Genomic DNA, 26,871 nt, shown 5'->3' with positions numbered 1-26,871 from the left:
TTTAAATCAAATGTTTTCTATATTGAATGGCAGATTTTTTTTAAAGGAAGGATGATTTTTTTTTCTCTTTTCTAAATCTCGATGAAACACAGCATCTTTGATTTTTTAAATGGTAATCGAACAATTAACAATTATATTCCATGATGCAAATATTGTTATCGTGTCCACGTTCAAGTGTGTCAAAAACCTAACGATACTTTGTACAAGTTTTATTATACAAATATATTAAGACAATTCAGTTTTACACAAAAAAAAAGAATTCAAAAGAAAATTGTCTCATTCCAAAATCAAAATAAAACATTCTTTTCTTTTTTTCATATTTCTAACTCTCATTCTTTCTTTCTTTCTTTCTTTCTCTCATTTTCACTTATTTACTATCACACTGAACATTCTTCGTCGACAGAAACAAAAAAAAAAATTACTAAAACTGGACAATGAATTAATTAATATTATAGTCTTTCGCAAACATTTACACATTTTGAAATTGAGAAATAAAAAAATCCTATGCTCACAGAACAAAAAATCTCATTTCATCAATCTTGTTGTATCCTCGTGATTTTGATATCTTGGTTTTCCATGTGTAAATGGCAAGTATCGATACTTCAACATGTGCTGTAAAAATAAAAAAAAACCAAATTATTTCAAATATTTTATAAGAAAAAAAAAATATATATATACAATAATTTCAAAAAAAATGTAAAAATAATTTTGTTACACTTTTACGATATAAATATTTATGTGAAATTAATAAGAAAAATAAATTTATTTATTTCCAGATTATTTTATTATTCACGCAAAATGTCGAAAATCTATAATAGTAATAATAATAGTTTTAAGAATGTTTTATGTATAAGAACAAATATTTGAAGAAATAAAAACTTTTTAATAAACGTTTTTTAAATAAAAGGAAAGAACTACAATAATGATAAAAAGAAATTTTAAATGTACTAGAAAACTGATATTTAATTTTTACTTATATATCCCAATAAAATCCTTATTATACTGATTTTCGAAAATAAAATGTCACATTAACAGAGTTGGAAAACTTAAAAAAAAACATAAAAAATCTGGAAAACTTTAAAACTTTTTAAACTTAACAGTTAAGAAGTTAAAAAGAAATAATAAAAATAAAAAATAAAATAGTTGCTAATAAAAATGTATAAATATATAATAATATGAAAATAAATAGAGAAATTAGAAATAAATAAGATTGTGAATAAAAAGTAATAATTATTCAAAAGTAAACAAGAAATAAACATTAAAATATTTAATATTAAAATAAAATAAATAAAAATGAAAATAGAAAGAATTTTAATTATAATTCCAAATCGGTAAATTAATCCACTTCGGTAAGTTTTGAGGTTATGTTATAATTTTTTCATAAATCTAATTATTCATTCTTCATAAAATAGAATATTTTTTTATTATATTTTTTATTTGAAAAATTAATTCTTTATATCTTTCTATATGAATTTATATGCATTCTCTAGAATTCTCATCTGAAGAGGCCCAACGTTGTCGGGCGAAAGCTAATGTATTTTTAAAAAAAGAGAAATAAATAAGTGGATTATATTTAAAACAAAAAACATCATATACTATTTAAATAATCCAAAAAACATTTACATCTATTATTATAATTCCAAATAATATAAATTTAATAAAATAGACAAATACTTATTAAAATAAATAATATAATTAAATGAAATATGAGAATAAATAAATAAAAAATAACTACATTGTTACTTCTTGAAAATTATTTTCATCATTTTAATTCAATTAATATTTTCTAGAATTTTCAAACAAAAATTTTTCTCTAAATCAATTATTATTAATTTTTCAAAATGTTCTTTTTGAGAATTTTCAAATCTATTTGTAATTTAATTTTACATAAAATAAGGAAAGTTAATAATGGTAAATAAAAGTGTTAAAAAAATATAAATAAATGTTTGTTATTTTTGTTAAACAAGATAAAAAATCTTACCTTGATTTGTCGTTTCATGGTAATGCAGAAGAGTGTAATAAAATACATAACAAGAATGGGCCAAAATACTGGAATATTAAACATATCGAAGAAGGTTAAAAAAATTGCACTAATTGTTGAAACTGATACCGCATGCCAAAATTTAAATTCTGGTAATCGTCGTATAAAGGGCCTAAATTCCTCGTTCGATTTCGTTGGTAACTCTGGACCATCTGAATCTGTAATAATTATTAAATTTTATAATCCAAACGATTCGACATTTACTAAGAATTGATTTCAAATAAGGAGATAATTCACTACAAATTATTTATTTATTTATTATTTATTAATTATTTATTTATCAAAATACATCCCCGCAGTCCTAAAAAAAACTATTAAATTTATAAAAAGAAATTTTAATAATTTAAAAATTTTTAATTTCTATTATTTATTCCATTATAATACAAAAAAGCATAAATTTTTTCATATAAAATTATTACTTTCTTGATTACTAAATATAAAATATAAAAAAAAAATAAATAATAAAATAAATATAATAATAAATATATAAAATTATATAATTTAAATTCTAATTTACTATTTTCAAAAAATTTTAATTTTCTTTCATTTGTTCTGGCTACACGTAAACTTAGCTATATTTCTGTATACTTTTAGTTTTTTTTTAAAAATCTTTGATAATAATGTGATTATTGTTCTCTTTTGTGTCATTCTTTTCAACTTCTTATCAAAAGAATTTATTTATTTTTATCAAATCTTTTTCTTTTTTGTAGTAATATCTTTTTCTGATTCTTTGAAAAATACTTTTCAATTCAATTTTCGTTTCTAATTCCTACTTTTTTTCTTATAATTCATTTTTATTTATTTATTTTTTTATTTCAAATTTCGTTTCTAAAAAATAGTGTTTTCTTCTTCATATAAAAATTTCTTTTGTCGCTCTTTCTCTTCGAACTTCCGATTTTATTTTTTAAAAAAAACGAAACTTTGAACGAAAGTGCGACAAATAATAACAAATAACAAGAATAATTGTAACAAACAATAAATTAATAAAAAATAATAAATTGTAATAACAAAAAATTATTATTATTATTATTATTATTATTATTATTATTATTATTATTATTATTATGAACATAAATATCAGGAGACTAACAAATGTAAACTAAGTGCTCTTTGCAAACACTCCACAGTAAATAATCACAATTTTAACTTTTCATCGGATAGCGTTAAGATTCTACAAGCTGAAAGTAATTACAACAAAAGAGAAATTCTTGAAATGTTTTATATCATTTAAAATAAAAATTCTATTAATCTAAAAACTGATACAGAAAATTTAAGCAATTTATATTTAAATCTAATATCTTCTTGAACATGTGAAATTGCACTCCTTTCGATATACAGAAGAACGTTTTATGTTCTTTGCATATTCTCTAATATTAATTTGTATATTTCAACTATTTATTTATTTTAATTTTCTTAATAATTTGTAAAAGAATGAGCTTTATATATAAGATTCATGGCATTCATAATGCATGATGAATATTTCTATTTAAACCCTGTCCTTTAATTTTTATTTCACGGTCATCCATCATAAACACACGTTTTCTGTGACTTTTTTTTAAAACATGTTTAACATGTACTCTTAACCAAAAATTATTTTTAAAAAATTTTTTAATTTAACATTTTAACAAAAAAGGAAAAATAAAATATTATAAATTATAAATAATGAGCACAATTTTTAACATTTTTTTCTTAAATAAACAATATTATATGTCTTAAGCAGGTATTTATTATTATAGCAAAATTTAAGTGTTTTTTAATAAAATTATCATACACATAACCATAAACTTTTATTAAATGCTCATTTTTTTATATTTTTTAAATTTTTTTGTAAAGAACTTTATCATGCTTATATGCGTTGACTTCGTAAATTTTGACACTTAACGTAAAAATTAACATAACATGAATAATGTATTTTTTATATAATTTTTTAATTTTTATTGAAAAGAAAATTTTTTTAAGCAATTATATTATAAAAAAATCTTATACTTCATAATTGTTCTCCAACATGCTGTTTGTATATATACATGTTATATTGTAGTAAATTATCTTTGCAGATAACAATTTGTAACTTTTTATAATCAATGAAATTGTAATAGCAAACAATGATTAACAAACAATAATAAATTGCAATAACAAACAATGATTAACAAACAATAATAAATTGTAATAACAAAAAAATATTATTATTATTATTATTATTATTATTATTATTATTATTATTATTATTATTATTATTATTATTATTATTATTATTATTATTATTCATATATTATTGATTCTAATTGTTTGAACTAATAGTTTAGTTGAATAATAACAGATTGTAATAGTTTCTGAATTATAAATTCAGTGTATTAGAAACTAGAACAGGACCCCAATAGGCAATTTAATGAATTCAGAGGGATGAGTCAAACAAGTGTTCGGATAACAATGGTTTTCAAAAAATACATGGGTTTTCACCCACTCGCCGTACAGCGTTTTGTATAAAAAGATTTAAACTACCTTCAAGAAGTGAAGTCAAGAAAATGGATTCATCAGAAGTAGTCGTTTTTTTTTATCTTTTATTGGAAGCAATTTCTTTTTATTATTTCCTTCATTCATGGGAGATTTAATGTCTAATTGCTCAGTCAGCAAAACTCTATTTACATTATTGACAGTGAGAAGATTAGGGGAACAGGAAGAATTGGGCTTTCCGCACATTGGACTTCAATCATAGTGCGTGTAAAAAGACCCTCCTTAATTATACTCAAGAATCAAATGTCCAACATTGGACCTTATTCTTATCGCAGGAGGAAGAATTAAATATAATTATTTCTGAATACTAAACTTAAATGCTGACTCATTTGGTCATGAAATGGAAGAAAGAAGAGAGGAAGAATGATGGTCACTATCATTGGACCCTATTAATTAGCTTCACAATCAAATTTGTATTTCAGAGTATGTATCTGATTTTTAAAAAAAATGTTATATATTCTGAGTCATAGTTTATTTTGTTTATTTATAAATAAAACAACAAAAATAAAAACAGAAAACTAAGGGAAAAAACTATCAATAAATTAAACAAAAATAAAAACAGAAAATTAAAAATTACCAATTAAATAAGAAGTAAAAAATTACGTACCGTCGAAATCTAATGCTGGATCTATTTTTGGTGTGAGAAATGCAATAAATAAATTAAGGTGGTAAATGCCCAAACCATAGGTAATAATATACCATCCCTGCAAATGAAAAAGATTAGCTTCTTTCTTCTTTGCTCAATGTATATTTTTTAAAATTATCATAACTTACCTGTACTAGAAGAATGCGAATTAAAAATATTAAAACTAAAGCTACGGCGAAACCCCATCTCCATATAACATGTGGAGCACAACGGTCTTGCCAACTTTGATAGATCTGTAAAAATTATTATATATAATTATTATCAGCACCCACTTAATTTTTTTATAATTAAATTTTAATATTTTTTAAGAAGCTTTAAATTTTCATTTTTTTAATTTTAAATTTTATTTAAATTATAAAATTTATTTTCTTCTCCACAGGATTGAATTTTAAAGTTAAAAAGAGTTGAACTTTTTAAAGTTTTTAAGTTTCAAGAGTAAAGTCAAAGAAAAAGACATCAATCTAAGTACTTTGTTTATAAAATATAATTTTAAAGTAGGGGATAGAATGTTTAATAAAACTACTCAATTATATTTATTTACTTACAAGAACCATACGAGCTGTGCCCATTCGTGCATAATATTTTCTATTCTAAATTGCTAACGTTTCACTTCTTGTAATTTCTTCACCATTGAAAAATTGGTGAAGAAATCACTAACATGAAAAATACATTATACTAAACGTCCTCTAAGTGCTTTTAAAGTAATTTAACTACAAGTTTATTTTGCGCAAATAAATAAATATAAAATAGTACATCCTACTCCGTAAAACAGAAAAATATGAACATTTTCAAAATTTGATTTTGATTTCAAAATTTGTAATCAAATTTTGAAAATGAATTTTTATGTTCATATTTTTCGAATCATAATTATCATTCGTTTTCAAATATTTGATCAAAATTAGTGGGATTACTATTCGAACCTTCATTAGTCACCTAATTCTTAAAGTTTAGACAATTTCTCGGATCTGATAGAGTAATAAAGTTAGTAGGCGCACGAGGGTAAAACTGATATATAACAATTTGTTGATCGTTTATCACTATTAGAAGTTTAAAAACTCTCACGGGACTTTAAAGGAAAATTGTTGAAGTTAAAAAAACTACTCCCGTAAGTCTCCTTTACTTTAAGATACTACACGCATTATCTTCATATACTAGAAATTTTTTACTCTTTGTATATCTTAACTTTCAAAATGTAATCTACTCTTATCTACTATATCTCTTCTCTATCCGAATCAATATTTTTAATAACTAATCTTCTAAAAATATTTAACTAAATATTTTTTTTTTCACTTCTTTAATTTGAAAAAAAAATCTCAAGTTTATTATTTTAAGACAGCAATAATAAAATAATCAACCTGTGACATTCGAAACATCGTTTGACTAATGACATTCATCCTGGATGGACCGTCCAAATCTTCATCGTGCATCATTGTAAGCGATTTCTTCTTAAAATAAAAATCTAAAAGAGTGAAAATAATGGAGAATATTAATCTTATAAATATTTAAATTATTATTTTATAGTACAATATATATATATATATATATATATATATATATATATACATGTAGCCCAGCTGGTCAATAAAGTGACCATTATTGCCCTAGGGTAATAATCAGTACTTTATTCCCCAAGGATAATAATAGATACTTTATTGCCTTTTTAAATTATTTTTGATTTAATTATTTGAAAAATGTTTTAATTTTATTCATTTAGTTATTTGAAAAATTTGTACTGTTTTATATAATTTTTTTAAAAATTATTTTAATTTGTATTTAGTTTCTTAATTTAAATTATTAATTACGAAAGAATTTAAATTAATTAAAATTGCAACTCGAATGATATTAAATGTATTAATAGCGACTGCAGCTCCATCTCTTAGGCATATGTGAGTTTTTAAGGTACTAAATTCCATTTCAAAATGTGAGTTCGCCCTTCTATTCACTTTTTACATTGTCAATGTTCATTTTCTGTTTCGATATTTTTCGACCTTTTCTCGCAAAATGTCTTTTTTAAGAAAAAGTAATATTTATTTGAAAAATTTTTATGATTTTTTAATTTTTTTTTTCATTTTGTAGTCTTCTATATATCCTAATAAGTGTGCACACCAAATATTAAGTGATTTCATTAATATTTGTCAAAGACACGACGATTTATGTTTCAAAACTTAATTAAATTGCAAATTTGTGAGGTTATGTTCAATAACGTGCAATGGTCTAAACCTAGGTCACCTGTGACACGAACTCTAATCAAGTGATTCACCAAAACTATTATTCTGTTTATTCTTATAAGTACCAGGATCGTCGCCAAGAAGATTATTTAATAAAAACAATATTATTTTCATTAATCAACCGTGTCATTCTTCACCCTGGGTTATCCTGATCAAAACTTCCTCCCCATAAGGATTAAAGACAGTTACGAACCGTTACAAACGTAACATAAAAAAACACTGACTTCGGAATTTTAACCATCTTTTTAATTGACAGACAGTATTTTTCTCTACTTGTTCAAACATTAATTTTGCTCCTGGAATCTCATTTTCATCGAGTTTTTTTATTTGAATTGTTTTTTATTAGCAAAAAAATATACATTCTGACTCAAAGCTGCTCGAATTTTTTGAAATCACGCCATCTGTCATGGCGTAGCTCCAACTTCCGGTCTTAAATAAAAAGGTCTATTCTTTCATTATAGAACTAATGATTGTTAATCCAGGACATTTATTTTAAACTATTTATTTATCTGTTAATCGACCATCAAACTTGAAATGATAAGTGAATAAAAAATTTAAAAAAAAATTAATAAAATAGAAATTTTTTCGAAATGTAATAAATGATGAGTCATTATTCACACAGATTATTATGACATTAGTAAACATTGAACGAAATGTATATGGAAATGAAATTAAGCATGTGACCTTGACAAAAAGTAGGTTGTACACTCAATGATGATTGAATATAATAAATTGACAATATTCATTTCAGAAATAAGTAAAGTAGAAAATTAAAGTTAGAATTATTGTTTTTACATTTACGACATTATTTTTTATTTATTAACTATTATTATTCAAATGTATTTATTTCAAAAAAAAAATTCAGAAAAAAAATTTTTACTAATAGGTTAAGAAAATGAATTTTTTATATAAATATAAAAAAATTTCAAAAAATTGTAACAATTTTATAATTCGATATTACGCAATATTATTGATTATCGAAAGATAAATTTTGTTTCAAAATATTTATAAACGAATATGTAAAGTAGAATAAAAACAGATTTTCAAACTAAATAAATACATAGGTGCTAAAAATTATTTTTAAAGTCTGAATTTGGGGAAAATGAAACAAGTATAATTTTACAATTTCAAATGAAGAATTTATCAAGAAATGAATACATATATGTATATATCTATATATAGTACCTTTTTCATTTTACGAAGAATGAAGAAAATTAAAAACATTTAATTTATAATTCAGAGGAAATTAACTTTAGAAAATATTCCTAACTTGATAAAATAATACCACAAATATTAAGAATTAAAATAAGTCAACAAAAATAGCAAACAAGTTCATTTCATTCCCTCTTGTCTGGTTTAAATAAAATTTAATTTTAGAATAATGTCATATTTGTATTTTTAAATAATTTTGAGTTGTGTAATTTTAAAGTATTTTTGATACACAAATTATATGGGAAATTGTCAAAAAATCTTTAATATTGAAATAGTTATCGAAACCTAACCTCGAAATAACATTGAAATTTGTTGTTTTTATTGATAAAGAACAAAAGCAATGGAATAAATTTAAAGTAATACGTACCTAAACTATTAGTTACTAGGGTTTTCTTTATCTATACTATTGATTCACGATTAAATTAACTTCTTTTTTTATTAAAAAAAATATTACACGTCACAACATCAATGAATCAAATACCGCATATTATGTGGAAATTAATAGATGGACTTGTGGACTATTGAATTTTTTCCATTGACAATACAGTTCGACGTCTGAAGTGTGACAGTTAAAGGTAGGTTCACAAAAGTGTTCAATGTCGGAACGTAATTATTTTTTCATTGGAAAGAGAAAGACAAAAATAGCTTTGGATAGTTTTTCCAAAAGTCGTGTGATCGTCCCTTTATTTTAATTTTTACACACAATCATTGTGCACAGTCCTTAAATAAACCTGAGTGTCGCATTTCGGAGGTTCATCACATCATTGCGCACAGACCTTAAAAAAAACCCGAGTGTCCGAGTGTCGCATTTTAAAGGTTCATCATTTCCCTGTCGAAAAGACCATTAAAAAAGAGACACGTGAGCATCATTCACAATCCAACCCTGCCTGACAAATAAAAATATATGTAGGGATTTCTAATGTATAGATGAACTGGAAAAAGCTTTGACGTGTCTCGCATGTACAGTTGTGAATTACACAATTTTCCAATTATTGTATTAAAAAAATGGCAGGCGGAAAAGAATCAGCGGATAATAAAAAGCCGGTTAGTGAATTATTCAATTATATTTTCTTTCCATTCTCTCAATGCACGAAATTTCTCTATCTAAACAATCAACGACAAAAGTAGGGTTAGGTTTCTAAATACACAATATGTATCATAGTTTATGTAAATATAAACTGCCAATTTTTCCCTTAACAATCGAAAATATTAAAAATGAAACATATTTCAATAGAATTATTATAAAGTTTTTCAAGTTTCACAGATGGTTTACATTAGGAAATCTATGCCAGCTGTTTTGAAAAATAAGAACAATTTTTAAACATACGTGTTCTTTACAAATAAAAAATTGGAAATTATAGAAAAAAATACGGTTTTCAATAAAAATATCACAAAATTGATAAAATATTCATTTGTTTTATTAAAATAAGTTCTTAACTTTATACCAATTTATTCATTAATACAAATTTTTTTTACAGATTTTATACATATTTAAAATATTTTATATTTTTGTTCTAATGTTTCATTATATTATATAATATTATATTATAAATATAATAGTAATAAAAATATATTAAAATATGCCATCCAACGTAAGAACCTTGTAACCGAATTTTCCGCAAGGTCGAAATTCACTTAAATTATATAAGCAAATAAGCACCTTACAAAAAATACGGTTAGTAGGTTTTTTCCAAAAAAATGAAATTAAATTTATTTATCTATTGCAGGAAGTTAAGATCGATAAATGGGATGGCTCGGCAGTGAAAAATGCCCTCGACGATGCAGTGAAAGAAGTCCTTATTAGAAAGTACAATTATATAGAAAATTTTTCATTAATGGATGGAAGATTAGCGTTATGCGGTCTTGCTGTTAGTGTTGCCATTGTAGCATTATTATGGGACTTTTTCTATCCATTCCCAACGTCTAAGCCTGTTTTAGTAGCTTGTGTTTCAACGTACTTTGTTTTAATGGGAATTTTAACTCTTTACATAACTTATAAGGAAAAGGGAATTTTCGTTGTCGCTATTCAAAGGTAATTATAACATAAAATTTATTTTTTTCTTTCCCTTACACTCCAATGTGTGGGTGTAATCATTTTACATTCTGACGAATTTTTTATTTTATTTATGATGACAAATAAAATAAATAAAATAAATAAAATAAATAAAATAAATAAAATAAATAAAATAAATAAAATAAATAAAATAAATAAAATAAATAAATAAAATAAATAAAAAGTTTTACATTACATGTCGAAGGAATTAAAATTTAGCCAAAAGTTGGAGTTTAATATTTGGAGTTAGAAACTGAAATTTTAAAATATTAAATTAAAATGTGATAATAAAGTTAACAACATTTTAAAAAATTTAAAGATTTTAAAGGTTGTTTTTGGGAAGAATCCACATTTATTTAATTTTAAATGTTAAGCTTTTCGTCCATTGACGACAGACCTCTTCAGACATATTTTAGAAAACTGCAAATTTACAACATATAACATGACAGAATGAAAAAGAACAAAAAGTAAACAGTTATTATATTACAGTATAGTAACTATGCTACATAACCTCAACTTAATTTAAAAAAATTATTAATTAATTTCGAAAATATTTTTCAATAAAAAAATTCCTTTTCGTGCCAGGAATATAATTTTTGACAAGAACTAATTAAAATTTCTATATAGAAAAAAATTATTTCAAAATAGAATAATTTTTTTTCAAATTTTATGATTATACAAAAAAAAAATTTTTTTGTAGATCCACAAAAAAAATTTCGTGGATCTAGTTAATAAATAAAGGTTTTAAATAAATAAAATCCTCAAATTTTAATATTAACGAAGACTAAATTTTTTATTATTCTTTTAGAGATCCCGCGGGATTCGATCCTGACATAACTTGGGAAGCGAGTTCTTATATGAAAAAATATAATGACAAATATAATCTTGTGTTTAGCGTGAAAAGTGGCAACAATACATACAAAAGTTCTACTGAAAGATCGGTAGCAAATTTCATTGACGTTAATGGTGTTATTATTCCAGAAACAATTGAAGCTGTTGTTAAGACAATACACGACAGTCTCACTGTACAACGAAAAGATAAATAAATATAAAAAAAGGATTGTTTTATCAGAAACGATATTTCAATATAAGGAACATTCCAATTTCAGAATCAATTCAAAAAAAAAAAAAAATTACATTAAGTTCACTTTTCCCAATTGGTAAACAAGTTAATTTTACACCTCATTTCGATTATTAACTTCTGTATTAACTTCTGATAAGTTTAATTAAACTTCGTTTAGAAGATTTTAATTTTTCTTTGAAGTTTTAAACAAGTGAGCAAATTGGTCGATTTTTAAAATTAAAAAAGTAATTTTTTATTCTTGATAAATTGAACTAACAAGAAAGGGCCTTTTGAGTACTTTTGTTTGTTGATTCTGTAATTAAGTGTTGTGTGATAAATGATCATGTGAATGAACTTAATAAGTGTGGAGAAGATGAATTAGTATTCTATGCGGTTTGTTATTGTAAGTATGCAAATGTTCGTCAATTTTGCCGTTTTTTATTGAAATATAAATATGATTTAAATTAAAGTTCTAAAACTTACCTTTTCCTTATTTTAGATTCCTTATTTTAAACGATAAAATCCGGGGATTTTTCGTTTCGGAAAAGGCTAAAAAATCAAAAATAATGAAAATTTTTGAAATTTTTATTTAAAAATAAAAACAGTTAATTGAATTGAAGACAAAAATTACCGAATGTTAAGTGTAAATTTGATTTTGTTTACATCTTAAAAAAAGAGGTATGTATTTTTTTATCCATCACTTTGAATGTTAACATTTATTTATTTTCTAAATTCTAAATATTGAAAATCTTATTTTTTTTAAAAATTATTTACAACTATCTTACTTGAATAATTTTCCGTGTTTTGCATTTCGTTATGTACTTGAAGTTTTCGACGGCATGGTGAATGAAAAACAATCTGAAATTATTGCAAAAATGAAAAAATTTCGTTCAATTCATTATTTAATATTCAATTAGTTTCTATTTGTTTTATAATTTCTTTTTTAATAACAGAATTTTTGGGGGAAAATGCCCGATAAGTTTTTTTTGACTTAAATAGAGTTTTTTCAAAAATGATATATTGGATTGGATAAAAAATCTCTTTTCCATTTTAAATTATCCCTTCTTGCCGGGGTATAATTGTAAAAAGAATCATTATTAACCTTTGTGGAATGTAGCCGACAATTATTGAGGTCTTTGGCAAATGTAAGAATGTAAAGTGACATAACTAAAGCTGCAATCCATTCGGAACATACACTTATTACGTGATATTCCCATCCACCGTCTTCTTGTTTCCATTTTCGGGGATTAGTACCTAAATTATAAATTATAATTTTTTAAATGAATATTCTTTCAAGCATTTAATTACTTTTAATTTATGGTCCATTTACGTTCATTTAGAAAAAAATGTTTAATTCATGATTTTTTTTTGTTCAAATAGATAACTTAAAATTTTTATTTAAAATAACGAAATTTTCAAATTAATTTAAATCAATTTTTCTGTAAAAATTTGTTATACCTTGATAAGATTTTTTTGATAAACTTGCTGTTACCATTCCGGAGATGAAAAAAATAGTGCAGAAGATTGATATAATCACTCTAATAACTACTAGCCTCATAGAGCAAATCGTTGGTACTAAATAATAGGTACAGATTGTCTAAAATTTTATAGAGAAAATTGAGTTTTATCGAAAGTCTGCTAGAGACCAAAAAGATCCTTTAAGTGTAGAAAAAAATTTTGAAAAACTTACTTGTATCCAAAAATAAACAGTGGCCCCTCCAAAGCATAATATAGCTCCAATTATATGAACACTGAGAACATTAGTCTCTTGAAAATTGGCAACTAAAGACATACCAAAACTAGAAGCTATGCCCAAAATAAGACCAAGAATGTTCCATATTAATAATGAATTACTGAACTTGTACACTGCAGCGTGTTCCTTAATTTGTGAGTACCTTACAAATGTTAAAAAGCACACTGCAAAGAAATTTATTACTTTAGCGTTTCTTTCATAATCATTTCATTAATTTTATTAATTATAAAATTATAAAATATATATTAAATATATATTATAAATTCTAAAATATATATTAAATATATATTATATAATTATATTATTAATTTTATTAATACTCACTGAAACCTGCAATAATATTAAGACATTGCCCAAAAATACAGCTTTCGGGAACATAGGTCCCCGTATCCGAAATATACGGAATGCCATCTACATGTTCCAAGCGTAGTGCAATTGCTAATCTAAAAAAATAATTTTCATTTTTATTTTCCAATAATTGTATTATCGTAATTTTTATTATTTTCTGATTGCGATCGACACTTCGTACACCCGCTCGCACTATTTTATTTAGTTATTCAAAAATCGGGTTTAATTTTTATTCTTTTTGGAATCAATGGAAAGCTAATGATTTCAAGGAATATAGTTTACTTACGTAATCACAAATGTAGTGGGTAACAAAACACAAATTGCAATTGGTATATACCGCAAGTTAATGTAAGTTTCGGTTTTAAGCATGACTATCATGCAACTCTTAGCTAATTATATACGGAAAATTAAAAATTTTAAAATACCCAAAGCAAAAAATTAAAAAAAAACTTCCAAAATGCTTGATTATCAGTGATGTATAATCTAAAATGGATTCTTTATCTTTTATCAGTGATAAGTAGTGATGCACGCCTTTGATGAGACGACAAAACTTTTATCTTCTTAATGTCAAATTTCAATGTTAATTTTTTTACTAGATTATTTTGCAGATTTTCTTGAATTGATTACACTATAAATAAATGTATTTTTTCGTTTATAAACATTTTAACCTATTTGACTAAGAGTGCCACTGTTCTTACGACTTTTTGCAATTTATAAAATATTTTATATTTTTTCGTCACGAATCCGATGGATTTTTATAAAAATCTTCCTCCATATTGAATCCGCCATTTTGGATTTTTAAAAACTGACTTTATACAGGAAAAAATGGAAGTTTCCGGAAAATAAGTAATTAATATGTATGTAATCAGTAATTAATAGTATGTTAATAACAATTATTTGTTGTTAATTTTATTATTATTACTACCATTATTATTAATTATTATTCTACATATTATTGGTTATTGAAAATATGTTACGATGACGTTACAGAGACTTCAAATATTTAAATAAAAAAATTAAATTTTTTATAATTAAATTTAAAAAAAACTGTCAGCCATATTGGATTCGCCATTTTGAATTTTGAAAAACTGACTTTGAATAAAAATTTGTCCCCAGAGACTCTCGAGTAACAAACTTTCATTTAATTTTAATTCAAATTTGCATTTTGATCAGAATTTTGAAAAATTTTTGAAAAATGTTTTTTTTCGGGAAAAGGTTTTTACAATTAAAACAATTTTGTTTTTTTTCGCAATAAATTGGTTTTTATATGAAAGATTCATTTATTCTTATCATACACTATTAATATATCTATAAACAATTTTAACATTGTAAATTATTTACAATTTTTTCTCATGTTCATCATTCCGTGAAATAAAAATTTGTTATTATATCTACATTAGTTCTGTCAAGAATTTAAGATCAATTCAGTGGTCAAGTGTTTATAATAATAAAGCAAACACGTGACCACTGAATAACAATCTTAATATATATATATAATCTCATGTATGTAATTTTTTTATAAAAATAACTTCACAAAAGTGTCTTAAAGAAAAAATATTTTGAAATGTCCCACAATTTTAGTTTCTATTTGACAAACTCTTTTGTCTATTTATAAAATCCATATTATATTTATAAAATCAATTTTATAAATACAAGAATTATTTTTCTTATTCTAATATTATGTCCTTGATGCTTAAATAAAATTTTGTAATTGAACCGCCTACGACCAAAAGCGCATACGCGAAAACCTTGCGTACCTTTTGGTCGCCGGCGGTTCAATTAATAATCATTTATATTTTAAATACTTTCCAATTATGTACATTTCATAGTTTTTTGATAATTTAGAACTTAATATAAATTTGGTTGAAAAATACTTTTTTTGAGGAATTTGTTCTTTACTTTTTTTTCATAAGAGTAAAAATTATATCTTAAAATTTCAAATTTATTCTTGTAGTTTCGACACGACTTCAATCCGAAAGTTTTACGAATAGAGAAATAATTTAGTTTTTAATAATTATTTTTGCCGTCGGGCATGACAACGTTCCTTGCGCGCATCGAAATTGCATTAAATGCGTTAAATCAACCATTCCTAAATATTTTACAATCTGATGTCCCGTCGATGGTGATAATTTAACTTTAAGTCCCTTACTAACCAAGTTCAATAGTGATTCAGAACTGAAATCAAGTAAAATTTTCTTAATTCGAGCCTTTTTGAAACGACTCTGCAACAAGTTGGAACAATTCGGAAAATTCAGGGTAAACTGTTCGGAGTATAAATAGGTCTTTAATTTCGGATTTTGTACATGAGTGGAAAGTTTATTTATTGAGGACATAAAAACCTTGTAGAGCGTTAAACCATCATCGGTGATGTTAATTTTTTTCATCTTAAAAATTTGTTCCCTACATTCATTTAGACGGTGGCGTAAATTTAATTCGGGCGCGGTGTCTAATTCAAAGTCCTCTTGTTTGATTATTATCTCGCCAAGCATTTCCCTTCGTATGAGAATTGCGGAGAGTTTATTCATGATGTCCTCCTTATCATTGATTTTCAGTTGCCATTCAGAATCGATGAATTGACTAATTTTTGTCACCACCGCTTTAACGTCATTAGTTCGATTAGTGAGCATCTCAAGAATTTCAAAGTAATTATTCTTATCGATTTCGTTCACGAATGATGCTTCGAATATATTTCTGGCGTTAACTTTGCAACCGGCTTCCAATAGTACGTCGATCATTTTGATATTTTTGAATTTTATCGCTTTGGAAAGGAATGAATCGATATTGTTGTGATTGTTAGTGACGTTCGCGCCTCTTCTTATAAGCCACCATAACATTTTCTCGTCCATTGTATCGAAGCCGTAGAACATGGGAGTGAAATTTTTTTTACAAAGAGCGTTAATGTCGGCGCCATGATTAACTAGACAGCGAATTGTGTCTATTCGGTATTTTATGTTATTTTTCGAGGATACGTTCATTGACATAGCGTAATGAAGGGGTGTTTTACCGGAATGATCGCGAAAATTAGCGACCGCTTGATTATTGAGTAGGGTTTTTATAATTGTAAAACGGGGTTTTAAATCGTCTAGTAATGAAAGAGGTCTGTTGTAACCACCTACAATGTCGTTGCATCTGTCTCTGTCGAGTGCGTAATGAAGTGGTGTTGAACCCGAAGTTGTAAAACCATTAACATCAGCGGATTGTTTTAATAAAAATTCAACCGAATGCGCTTGTCCTAAAGCGGCCGCGAAATGTAGAGGCGTCTCGCCATTCGACGATTGAGCATTAACGTCCGCGCCTCTTTTCACTAGTTCGTAAATTAATTTCAAACGATTGTAAATTATCGCAAAATGTAACGGTGTCTCGCCGTCTTTTGTTCTTGCGTTTAAATCAACGCCACTATTTTTTAGAGCTAGATTAAAAAATTCCTCATCGTTTTTAATAACCGCGTAATGTAGTAATGAAGGATTGGACGTAAGGCCATGATTTAGACGACTAGTCAATGATTTTGGTAAATTTGTCAACAGTAAAATAACACTTCTTCGATTATTTCTAATTGCATAGTGAAGTGGAATACTTCCATTATTATCGATTGAATCAATTGGAAGTCCGCTGTAGATTAATTTTTTTGCCACCTCAACATTACCGGCGGCTGCCGCTAGATGAAGTGCCGTCTCGCCTTTAGATGTCTTCGCATTAATATCGGCGCCATGCTCCAGGAGAACTTTAATCAATTGTGGATGATTTGATTCGGCGGCAACGTGCAATAACGAACGATTATCCTGAAATGTCGAATGAATCCTAGTAGCGGGGTCTTTTTTCAAAAAGAATTTCAAAAGTTCCTCGTCATTCTTCTCAACCGCTAGGAATGTGAACGTTGATGTTGTCTCCTCGTCAAGTAGCGTGTAACTCAACAGAAGAATTAGTATTGCACTCTTTGGTGTTAGTTCGCATTTTGATGTGGAATAATTGTCGACAGCCAAATCGAGAGCCGTCTTACCGGATTGATCGGGAAAATAAATTGAGGCACCTTTCTTTAAAAGAAGTTCGATATTCACCGTATTTTGTGACATTACTGCATAATGAAGTGGTGTGAAGCCCTTTGGACATTGGGTATGAACTGAAACGCCTTTATCCAATAGATGATGTAATAGTGTTGAATCACCGCTTTTCACCGCCGAGAGTAGGAGTAATTGATTTTTAGCTGTTAGTCCCTCAATACTTTTAACTACCGACATTTTATTCTTTTTTTTCCGGGAAACAAATTTTTCTTAAAAATTTTCTATTTCACTTCATTTATATAAAACAGCTTTTCATTTGTTATGAATTTTTCTAAATTAACACTTTAATTTAATTTTCTTGATTTTTCAAAAACAAGACTGCGTACATGAGTTCATAATTCGTATCTGAAATAAATAATATAATTATTTATATTAATTTCCAAAGTTTTGTATAGTAAGAAAACTTTATTTTCTCCATATGCAATAATTTTTATTTTTTTAAATCATGGATACAAATTTTAAATTCAAAATGGCGGATTTAACATGACATTAAAATCAAATTTTATTAAAAAGTGAACCGACGGCGACCAAAAAAGCTTACGCGTGACTTTCGTTGGCCCCGCGTTTAGCGAGTTATCAGCGAGTATCAGCGGCTGATAAAAATTAAAAATCAAAATTGAAAGTTTTCACTCGGGGGTTTTTGCGATCACTTATTACACGTATAAAAATTTCAAATCGGCGACCCCAAGAATCCCAGAGTGAAAATTTTCGAGGTTGATTTTGATTTTATCGTCCGCCATATTTGATCCGCCATTTTGAATTTTAAAAAATCGACCTTTAGATTAATAATCAACGGCCCGAATGTGACATCCACAAAAACAGATTTTATTAAATTTTAAAATGTTAAAAAGTAAAACAAGCGAGAAAATTGAATATAACAAAAAAAAATTAGAAATAGAAATTAAACATTGAAAACTGAAAAATTAATTACGGTTTTAAATAAACAAAATTTTTTTATATGATAAAAAAGTGTAGATGAGTAAATGTTCAAAAGTTATTATTGACAGATAATAATTTATTATATTAAATCTAGCAGAAACATACTTTATAATTCGTTTGCTTCTTAAGTACCTTTCTTGCGATCGCGTCACAAATAATAATAATTATTTTATTATCTTTTGAATTCAACTATTTTTTCTTAAAATTGTATATTATTAAACTTTTTAAATATTTGGAAAAATCCATTTTTAATTATAATAATTTTTGTTTTGAGTTGGAAACAATTTTCAGTTTGAGGTTCTGTTAAGTGGTTGAACAATCTTAAATGTATATTTGAAAATTTTTATTTGTTTTTCGACAAATAAAAATTCAGTGAAATGAACAATTCAATATTTAAAAATTTAACTCACTTAAAATTTTACAAAATTAAAATTCACTTTAAGGAACTTTTTCAAACAGTTGTCTCAGAATAACATTTTTTTTAATAATAATTAAAAAAATGTTATTGTGAGAATAATTTAATTTGAGGGAGTTAATAATTGATGGATAAAATGATAGTTTACTTTCTCCACTTGAGAACGCCAAGGTCATCACCTGATGTCAGTAAAAATTCCAAGAAGGAACTGAACTGCCATCTAACGGTGACCTTGAAGTTCAGTAAACGAAGACGATTGAACAATGATTCTTTAATATAATATTTTAACAAACAGTAAAGTATAGTAACTACTCAGACGTTAAAGAATTTTGATTTTATTATTGAAAGTAAAATAATTTACAACTTGTATATTTAAATAGAAAATGTATTAAACTAACATTCATAGTTTTCGAGATAATTTATTACTTTTTTAAAATTAAAATATTCTAGAATAAATTTTACATATTATTTATTGTCAAACATTGAGTCCCTGAAGTTGGCGTCGAAGCTGAGCGTCGAAAAACATTTTTTTACGAAACTTAAAAGAATTTCACATTTTTTCCAAAGGGTTTAGATTGAAAAGTACTTTTAATAATATTTTAACTTTCTAGATGAATGAAATAAGTGAAATTAGTGACAAACAAAAGTAGAGTTTTCGACGCTGAGCCTCGACGCTAACTTGAGGGACCTGAAAAATAACAGATTCTAAATTTTATTATTTTAAATAAATTAATTAATTCTTTAAATTAAAAAGTTTGTAAGCCTTGAAATTATATAATCTAATATAATAGGGTCAATCTGTTATATTTCACCTAAAGTCGTTACGGCCAATTTTTTGAAAAATTTTGGAAAAATCTGATACTTCGTCTTAATGACTTTTAATATCCGTGATAGTTTGACAACTATTTAAAAAAATTTTTTTAATTTAACTTGTAATTTCGATTTTTAAGTTGAGTTGCACGGAAAGAGGTTAAGTTTGACATTTATGGAAATTTTATAAAAAAGCATGGAAAAAATTTTGAAAATACAAATTTTTCGATTGATATTTGTTAGTTTACTTGTATATAGGTAAAAATATCCAAAATAATAGATAAAAACAGATTTTAAAACTTATGTAGGAAATGTCAAAAATTACATTTTTCTAAAAAATTTGCAAACATTAAAAATCATAAATTGACATTTTTTTAAAAAATGGAGATAAATTTAGACTTTACAATACCACCTATCACTTTTCAAAACTAAGAAAAAATTATTAACGAATTTTCAATTTAAATAAATATTAAATAAACTTCTTATTTTTATTATTATTATTTTATTATTATCAAAACCTTTAAATCAGTTAATTCCTAATTAGGTATGATAAAGTGAAATTAAAAACAGAATATCTTTAATATAAAAACATGGTTATAGAAATAAATTATTACAAATTTATTTGAAAATTAACTCTAGTGGTTATTTTACAAAAAGTTATTTGCTTCAATTTCTCGAAATAAGAAAATATGAAAAATATAGATTTATCAAGTTTTGAAAAATTGCTCCTCATTTTTTTGAATATGAATAAAACTAGAAAGCAGCTCGTTCCCCATCGTCAAAATTCTGATAGGGTGGAAAAGAAGGTATAACTTAAATATTAAGATCAAAATTTGATTCTTTCGTTTTACAGCTAAGAAGATATTGCAACAAAAATCCTGAAAGACTCAAAATTAAAGGTAGAATTTTTTACATTTCTTTATTATAAAATTTAGAATCAACACCTAATATGAAAGTACATTGAAAATATACTTAATATTATAGGCAGTGATAATTTTTTTTTTACTATTTACAAGCTTTATAGAAAAGTGTAATTAAAATTAGACTTTTAACATTTCAATATTAGGTAAGTTTTAAAATCTATTTTTATCTATTATTTTGGGTATGTTTACCTAATAATTTATTGATATACAAGTAAATTAGCAAATATAAATCAAAAAATTTATATTTTCAAAATGATTTCCATGAGCTTTGATAAAACTTCCACAAATGTCAAACTAACATCTTTCCGTGATTTCATCTTTCCAATTCAATTAAAAAAAAAATTTCAAGTTAAATTTAAGAATTTGAAAATAATTATCAAAAATAAATTCTACGGATATTAAACATCATTTCTAGAAATTATGATACTTTTTAAAAAAAATATGCCATTTTAATATAAAATGTTTACATTTTATAATTTAAAATTTGTCAAGTTGTTCTCTTGAACGTCAGTTCTCGCTAATTTTCAATTTTCCTATAAATATTACAAAAAATGTTAAATTATCAATTCTTTTAATTTCCGTTTATGTCAAATTCTTTTTCGAGACTAAAATTTCTCGAAAATGAATTCCAAATTAATTATTGCATTTTAATATTTTTCAAATTTTTCAATACTTTTGAATTCCGAAATACTCTGCGGTAAGTGTAATTTGAATTTCGTAATTTTATAATTCTTATTTAAATTTTGCAGCACTCTGCAAGGTAAGTACTTTTAAAATTCAGTATTTATAGTATATAGTTAATATAGCTGCGCGGAAAAGCTGTTAGTCTCCGATACTGAAAATTGAGGGTTCAAATCTTCTGACCGATAAATATAATTTTTTTGGTGTAAAGTATTAAAACAGTCACGAGTTGTGTAACAAAGAATTTTATTCATTTAAAAAAAATGAATACAGAATGATTTTTCATGTTCTGGACCCCCAAAATATCTTAGCGTTTTTAAAGAAAAATGTTAATTACAAAAGTTGTTATAGGTTCAAAAAAATTTGTTAATCTATTTTTTTGAACCTAACTTTTGTATTTAACATTTTTCTCTAAAACGCTTTCCTTCTAATATATTTTGGGGGTTTGGAACATAAAAATTAGTTTCTTTAATTTAATTCCATGTTCTAGATATGAAGGGCTATTATTAAAAAACAATTTTTCCAATGTAAAAATTACTGTAAAAAGAGATAGAATCTTAAAAAATGGAGAAAAGAAGGAAATGATGGTTAATTTTCGGTATTTTTTCCAAATAGTACTAAATTCAGGCCTAAAACACAGAATATAATTGGTACGATACTGTGAAGAATGAGATAGAGAAGGACAGCATGTTTTTGTCTCTCTCTCTATTTCATGCTTCATATCTAGTGTTAGTCTAACATTAACTCAATGCGTTAGAAAAAAAGCGAATATTCTCGATTTCTTTCTAACACACTTAAGCAATTACCATGTGTTTAAAATAGACTTGTGAACTGACCCATGCGTTCCATGAATTCAATAGTTAATTCAGAGTAGTATATGTATTTTATACCACTTTCAATAAGCAATATGTGACATAAGCAATAAAGTTTTCTTACTATACATATTAAATAATCTTAAAATTAAGTAAAATATTCCATTCTATCCACTACTTTTATAAATTAGAGACTTGACCCGGGTCGGGTCAGAATTAGAATGTTTTATATTATAAGTGTTTTTTTTATAAAAAAAAGTATGTATACCTTTCTAAATATAGATGAGGTCCAATTTTTCGGAATGAAAAAATTTGCCAGAACTTTGTTAGAAATGTTTCGTTTAAATATCACAATAGTTTATAAATAGGATATCCAACGAAAAATTCTAGTATTCTGTCGGCACTAAACTTGTACATGTTATACCAATGGGTAGTGGCAAAGCACCAGGGCTCTACACTCTCAACAGTGACGCGCTGGATTTTAATGGTAATTCTACAATGGTCGGTGTTTGTCCACTGACCGTTCGATAGCTAGATATCGACGCATCGCCGCGGAACAACGTTGGTATGTAGAACGATTTTACGGAAACGGGTAAATATAGTATTTCTCACTTCTGAACTATAATTTAATTAATATTTAATTTATTTTAATTTATATCTATTTGATAACCAAATATAACAAAACGATAAATTTTATTTGTTCAAACTAAGATGCCTTTCGGTCAAAAATTATTATTTTAAACAAATAGAATTAATTTTAACTAAAAATTTTATTTAAAAGAAATAAATTAGAGAAGGATAGGTATATTGTTTGTCCTTTTCTATCCCATACTGAATTTTAATATATGATTCTCCTAAATCCGGCATGACTCCTGGTGGCAAGTGGACTAACTAAAAAATTCCAGTAGTAAGATAAGGATGAACATATCTCTATCCTTTTCTAACTAATGAAACTTTTTAGTTTGTCCACTTGTCACCAGGAGCTTTGTCGTTTTTTCTAAGTGAGTTATATTAGAGTGCAAATAAATAATTTTTAAATACACATTACTTGAGTTATAAAAATGTTTTGATATACATTAAATATATTAATAATTTAATTGTAAATTCGTAATTAAAACATTTAAAATCATAAGACGTAAATTATAAACTTCACATAAGGTAGAAAAGGTCAGAAGATGTACGTATGCTTTTTCTTCGAAAATAATAGAAAATATTATTGGACAAATATCGAAAATGCGCGGCGGAGACGGGTCGGTATTAAATAAGTCCAATCCTGCTGAGAGTGCAGGGTTGGATTAATTAAATACTGATTTTCATACAGTGGAGACGGCCTCGCTTTTAAAGTGGATTTAATTAACGGTGAAATTTAAATAGTTCTTTCGGTTATTTCTCATTCTAAAATTTTCACGTGCTGCAAATGAGAAACGAACTATATCCAACTTATAGGTTATATATTTTATAAAGTCAATTTGCGCTTTGCAACACAACCAAGTTTACAAGGCGCATACCCCAATCCGGTATTTCTCTCGCATCGATGTTACGTTAATCTTAGCGGTGGAGACGCACATCTTACAGGATTTATTTAACACCGGATTGGCTAACGGCCAACGCAGAATAGATCTGTAACCGGAACCGCAATCGTAAGCGTAACCGTAAGAATGAGTTAAAGAAGGATAGGTATATTGTTTATCCTTCTCTAACTCATTCTTACGCTTACGGTTACGATTGCGGTTCCGGTTACAGATCTATTCTGCGTTGGCCTTAAATACCGACGGTGGAGACATGGTCAGTGACCAAACTTTTCAACGTCGGACATAGTAAATTTACAAGAGATTTTTTTACAGTGTACCATGCGAATGCACCTTAAGCTGTGTGCTGTATGCAGTGAGTATAACAAGGATAGAAGTATATATCTTTTTTTTATTTACTTTTATCATTGCGTTTCTTTACATAAGATAGAAAAAGACAAATAATGTTTCTATCCTTTTCTCTCTCGTGTAAATTTTACGATTCGGTTTACGCTTTCTTGACCGTTATGTTTTGAATAGAGTTTGGCTACTTTGTACAAGTGAGTAAAAATTTTGATACTATTACTAAGTTAACATTGATACGTAGTTTAGGTTATGTTGAATTTTGAACGCTGCGTTTTGCATTGAATAATAAAGGCCAACGCAGAATAGATCTGTAACCGGAACCGCAATCGTAAGCGTAACCGTAAGAATGAGTTAAAGAAGGATAGGTATATTGTTTATCCTTCTCTAACTCATTCTTACGCTTACGGTTACGATTGCGGTTCCGGTTACAGATCTATTCTGCGTTGGCCTTAAGGAGAAAGAAAGACATATAATTCTATCCTTGTTACACTCACTGCTGTTCAACGCAAAACGCAGCGTTCGAACGCAAGCATGTGGACACAGCCTAAGGTAAACATTTTAATATACTTATATACTGTTAACTTTGATTTTAAAAGAATAGTTAAATATTAGAATAAAATAATTAGTTTCCGTTACAATTAAAGGCCTACGCAGAATAGAATCTTTAACCGGAACCGCAATCGCAAGCGTAAGCATGAGTTAAAGAAGGATAGGTATATTGTTTATTCTTCTCTAACTCATTCTAAGGGTGCGATCCCATGTATGCAGAATACGTCGACCGAAAGCAGAAAATCATGAGAGTGAAAAGAACAACAATATCTATCTATCTCTTTCGCACTCATGATTTTCTGCTTTCGGTCGACGTATTCTGCTGTAATGGGATTGCACCCTTACGCTTACGGTTACGGTTCCGGTTAAAGATTCTATTCTGCGTAGGCCTTAATGCAATATTTGCTTTTGGGATCCTATTGTAGAACGGCCTCAATGTTCGCGAAAGTTGTTCGCTGACGAGATGCATGAGATAGAAAAGGACACAAATATATCTTTGCTTATTCTGCGTCGTTCTAGAAGGACTTGACGCAAACGCGACGCGTTCCCATTTGATTAGGCCGCAGTCCCATGGCAGCGTTTTGCGTTGCGTTGTAATGAGAGAGAATGCAGCAAACGTATATTTGCATCTTTTTCTCTCCCATTACGACGCAACGCAAAACGCTGTCATGGGACTCCACCCTTAGGCCGCAGTCCCATGGCAGCGTTTTGCGTTGCGTTGTAATGAGAGAGAATGCAGCAAACGTATATTTGCGTCTTTTTCTCTCCCATTACGACGCAACGCAAAACGCTGTCATGGGACTCCACCCTTAGGTGAACAGAATAACGTGAACGCGAACGTATGACGTCACCCATTTGAATAACATTGTGACGTCATACGTTCACGTTCCCATGGATTCTGTTCTCACCTAAAGGCGAGAACAGAATGCCTATGAAAACGTGTACGTTAACGTGAACGTGGTCACGTGACTTATTTGAATAACATTGTGACGTCAGCACGTTACACGTTCACGTAGGCTATTCTGTTCTCGCCTTAAAGGCCTTTCTCCAATAGGTTATCACAAGTGTGCGAATGACTGCGTTGCGTTGATTTTAGCATGTGTTGCTATAGCAACCGACGCAGGCGCAGTCATTCGCACACTTTTTAAAACCTATTGGAGAAAGGCCTTAATAGCATTGGGACGCGTCGCGTCTGCGTTTTGGCTCATTCTGGAACGACCTTAAGGCCTACGCAAAATAAAATCCTTAACCGGAACCGCAATCGTAACCGTAAGAATGAGTTCGAGAAGGATAATCAATATACCTATCCTTCTTTAACTCACTCTTACACTTAGATTGCGGTTCCGGTTAAAGATTCTATTTTGCGTTGGCCTTTAGCCTTTACCAATTTAGTTGAACATGCGCATTGAACTAAAATTTAATACTGACGATACTGACAGACGAAAAGTGTAATTATGTCACAAAAAATATTGCATACAGTGTTTAAACAAATTTTTCGCAATTGTGATATTATTTAGATTTTTAAAATCATTTGAAAGTATACATAATAATGTTTGTCAATAGAATATTTTAATTTTTAAGCGCTTTCTGAACAGCAGGGATGTGCATGTAATTATACGTCACGTAAATTACATGGGTATCTGTCCTTCAATGAGTTCCACCGCAAGAGAGACACCTACTGGTGCTAATATCGTTTTCTCTTTCTATCAAACAGACACCTCTATACAGACCACTCCACTCTGTTTATATTCATTTGATCTACGGCGTCAATAGGCCAACAAGCAAAACAAAACGAATCGAGTTTTCGTCAAGTTTAATTAATTATTCTAATACAGGTTTATTCATTAAAATGTCGCGTATAATAGAACTTTAACATGTATTTCACGCTTTAAAAGAATTTATTTGCTGCAATCGGCTGTTTAATGAAAATTCGAGATCTATAGAACATGAATATG

The 26,871-nt window shown here is 26.8% G+C and overlaps 4 protein-coding genes across 4 annotated transcripts; 1 reads left to right on the top strand and 3 right to left on the bottom strand.

The window, feature by feature from the left end:
• Positions 1–9,161, bottom strand: LOC122500065 (protein RER1). The gene is made up of 6 exons (XM_043608783.1): positions 9,006–9,161; positions 6,554–6,657; positions 5,327–5,431; positions 5,160–5,256; positions 1,982–2,199; positions 1–612 (listed from the first exon to the last, which is right to left on the bottom strand). Exons 2-6 carry the CDS (start codon positions 6,626–6,628, stop codon positions 526–528), a joined length of 582 nt encoding a protein of 193 aa, XP_043464718.1. The 5' UTR covers positions 6,629–6,657; positions 9,006–9,161; the 3' UTR covers positions 1–525.
• A 367-nt stretch (positions 9,162–9,528) lies between these two features.
• Positions 9,529–12,223, top strand: LOC122500064 (probable signal peptidase complex subunit 2). Its single transcript, XM_043608782.1, has 3 exons — positions 9,529–9,682; positions 10,366–10,670; positions 11,500–12,223. Exons 1-3 carry the CDS (start codon positions 9,644–9,646, stop codon positions 11,735–11,737), a joined length of 582 nt encoding a protein of 193 aa, XP_043464717.1. The 5' UTR covers positions 9,529–9,643; the 3' UTR covers positions 11,738–12,223.
• On the bottom strand, positions 12,173–14,362 carry LOC122500062 (DNA damage-regulated autophagy modulator protein 2-like). The gene is made up of 7 exons (XM_043608781.1): positions 14,142–14,362; positions 13,832–13,950; positions 13,445–13,671; positions 13,213–13,351; positions 12,857–13,008; positions 12,540–12,612; positions 12,173–12,303 (listed from the first exon to the last, which is right to left on the bottom strand). The coding sequence occupies exons 1-7, from the start codon at positions 14,231–14,233 to the stop codon at positions 12,245–12,247; spliced, it is 861 nt and encodes a 286-aa protein (XP_043464716.1). The 5' UTR covers positions 14,234–14,362; the 3' UTR covers positions 12,173–12,244.
• Positions 14,363–15,089: 727 nt separating this feature from the next.
• On the bottom strand, positions 15,090–22,937 carry LOC122500077 (putative ankyrin repeat protein RF_0381). Its single transcript, XM_043608800.1, has 2 exons — positions 22,762–22,937; positions 15,090–18,258 (listed from the first exon to the last, which is right to left on the bottom strand). The coding sequence occupies exon 2, from the start codon at positions 18,088–18,090 to the stop codon at positions 15,856–15,858; it is 2,235 nt and encodes a 744-aa protein (XP_043464735.1). The 5' UTR covers positions 18,091–18,258; positions 22,762–22,937; the 3' UTR covers positions 15,090–15,855.
• Positions 22,938–26,871: the final 3,934 nt, after the last annotated feature.

This window comes from Leptopilina heterotoma, unplaced genomic scaffold, assembly GCF_015476425.1.
Source record: "Leptopilina heterotoma isolate Lh14 unplaced genomic scaffold, ASM1547642v1 Lhet_181, whole genome shotgun sequence".
Taxonomy (NCBI): Eukaryota; Metazoa; Arthropoda; class Insecta; order Hymenoptera; family Figitidae; genus Leptopilina; species Leptopilina heterotoma.
This window is presented reverse-complemented; position numbering and strand designations above follow the sequence as displayed.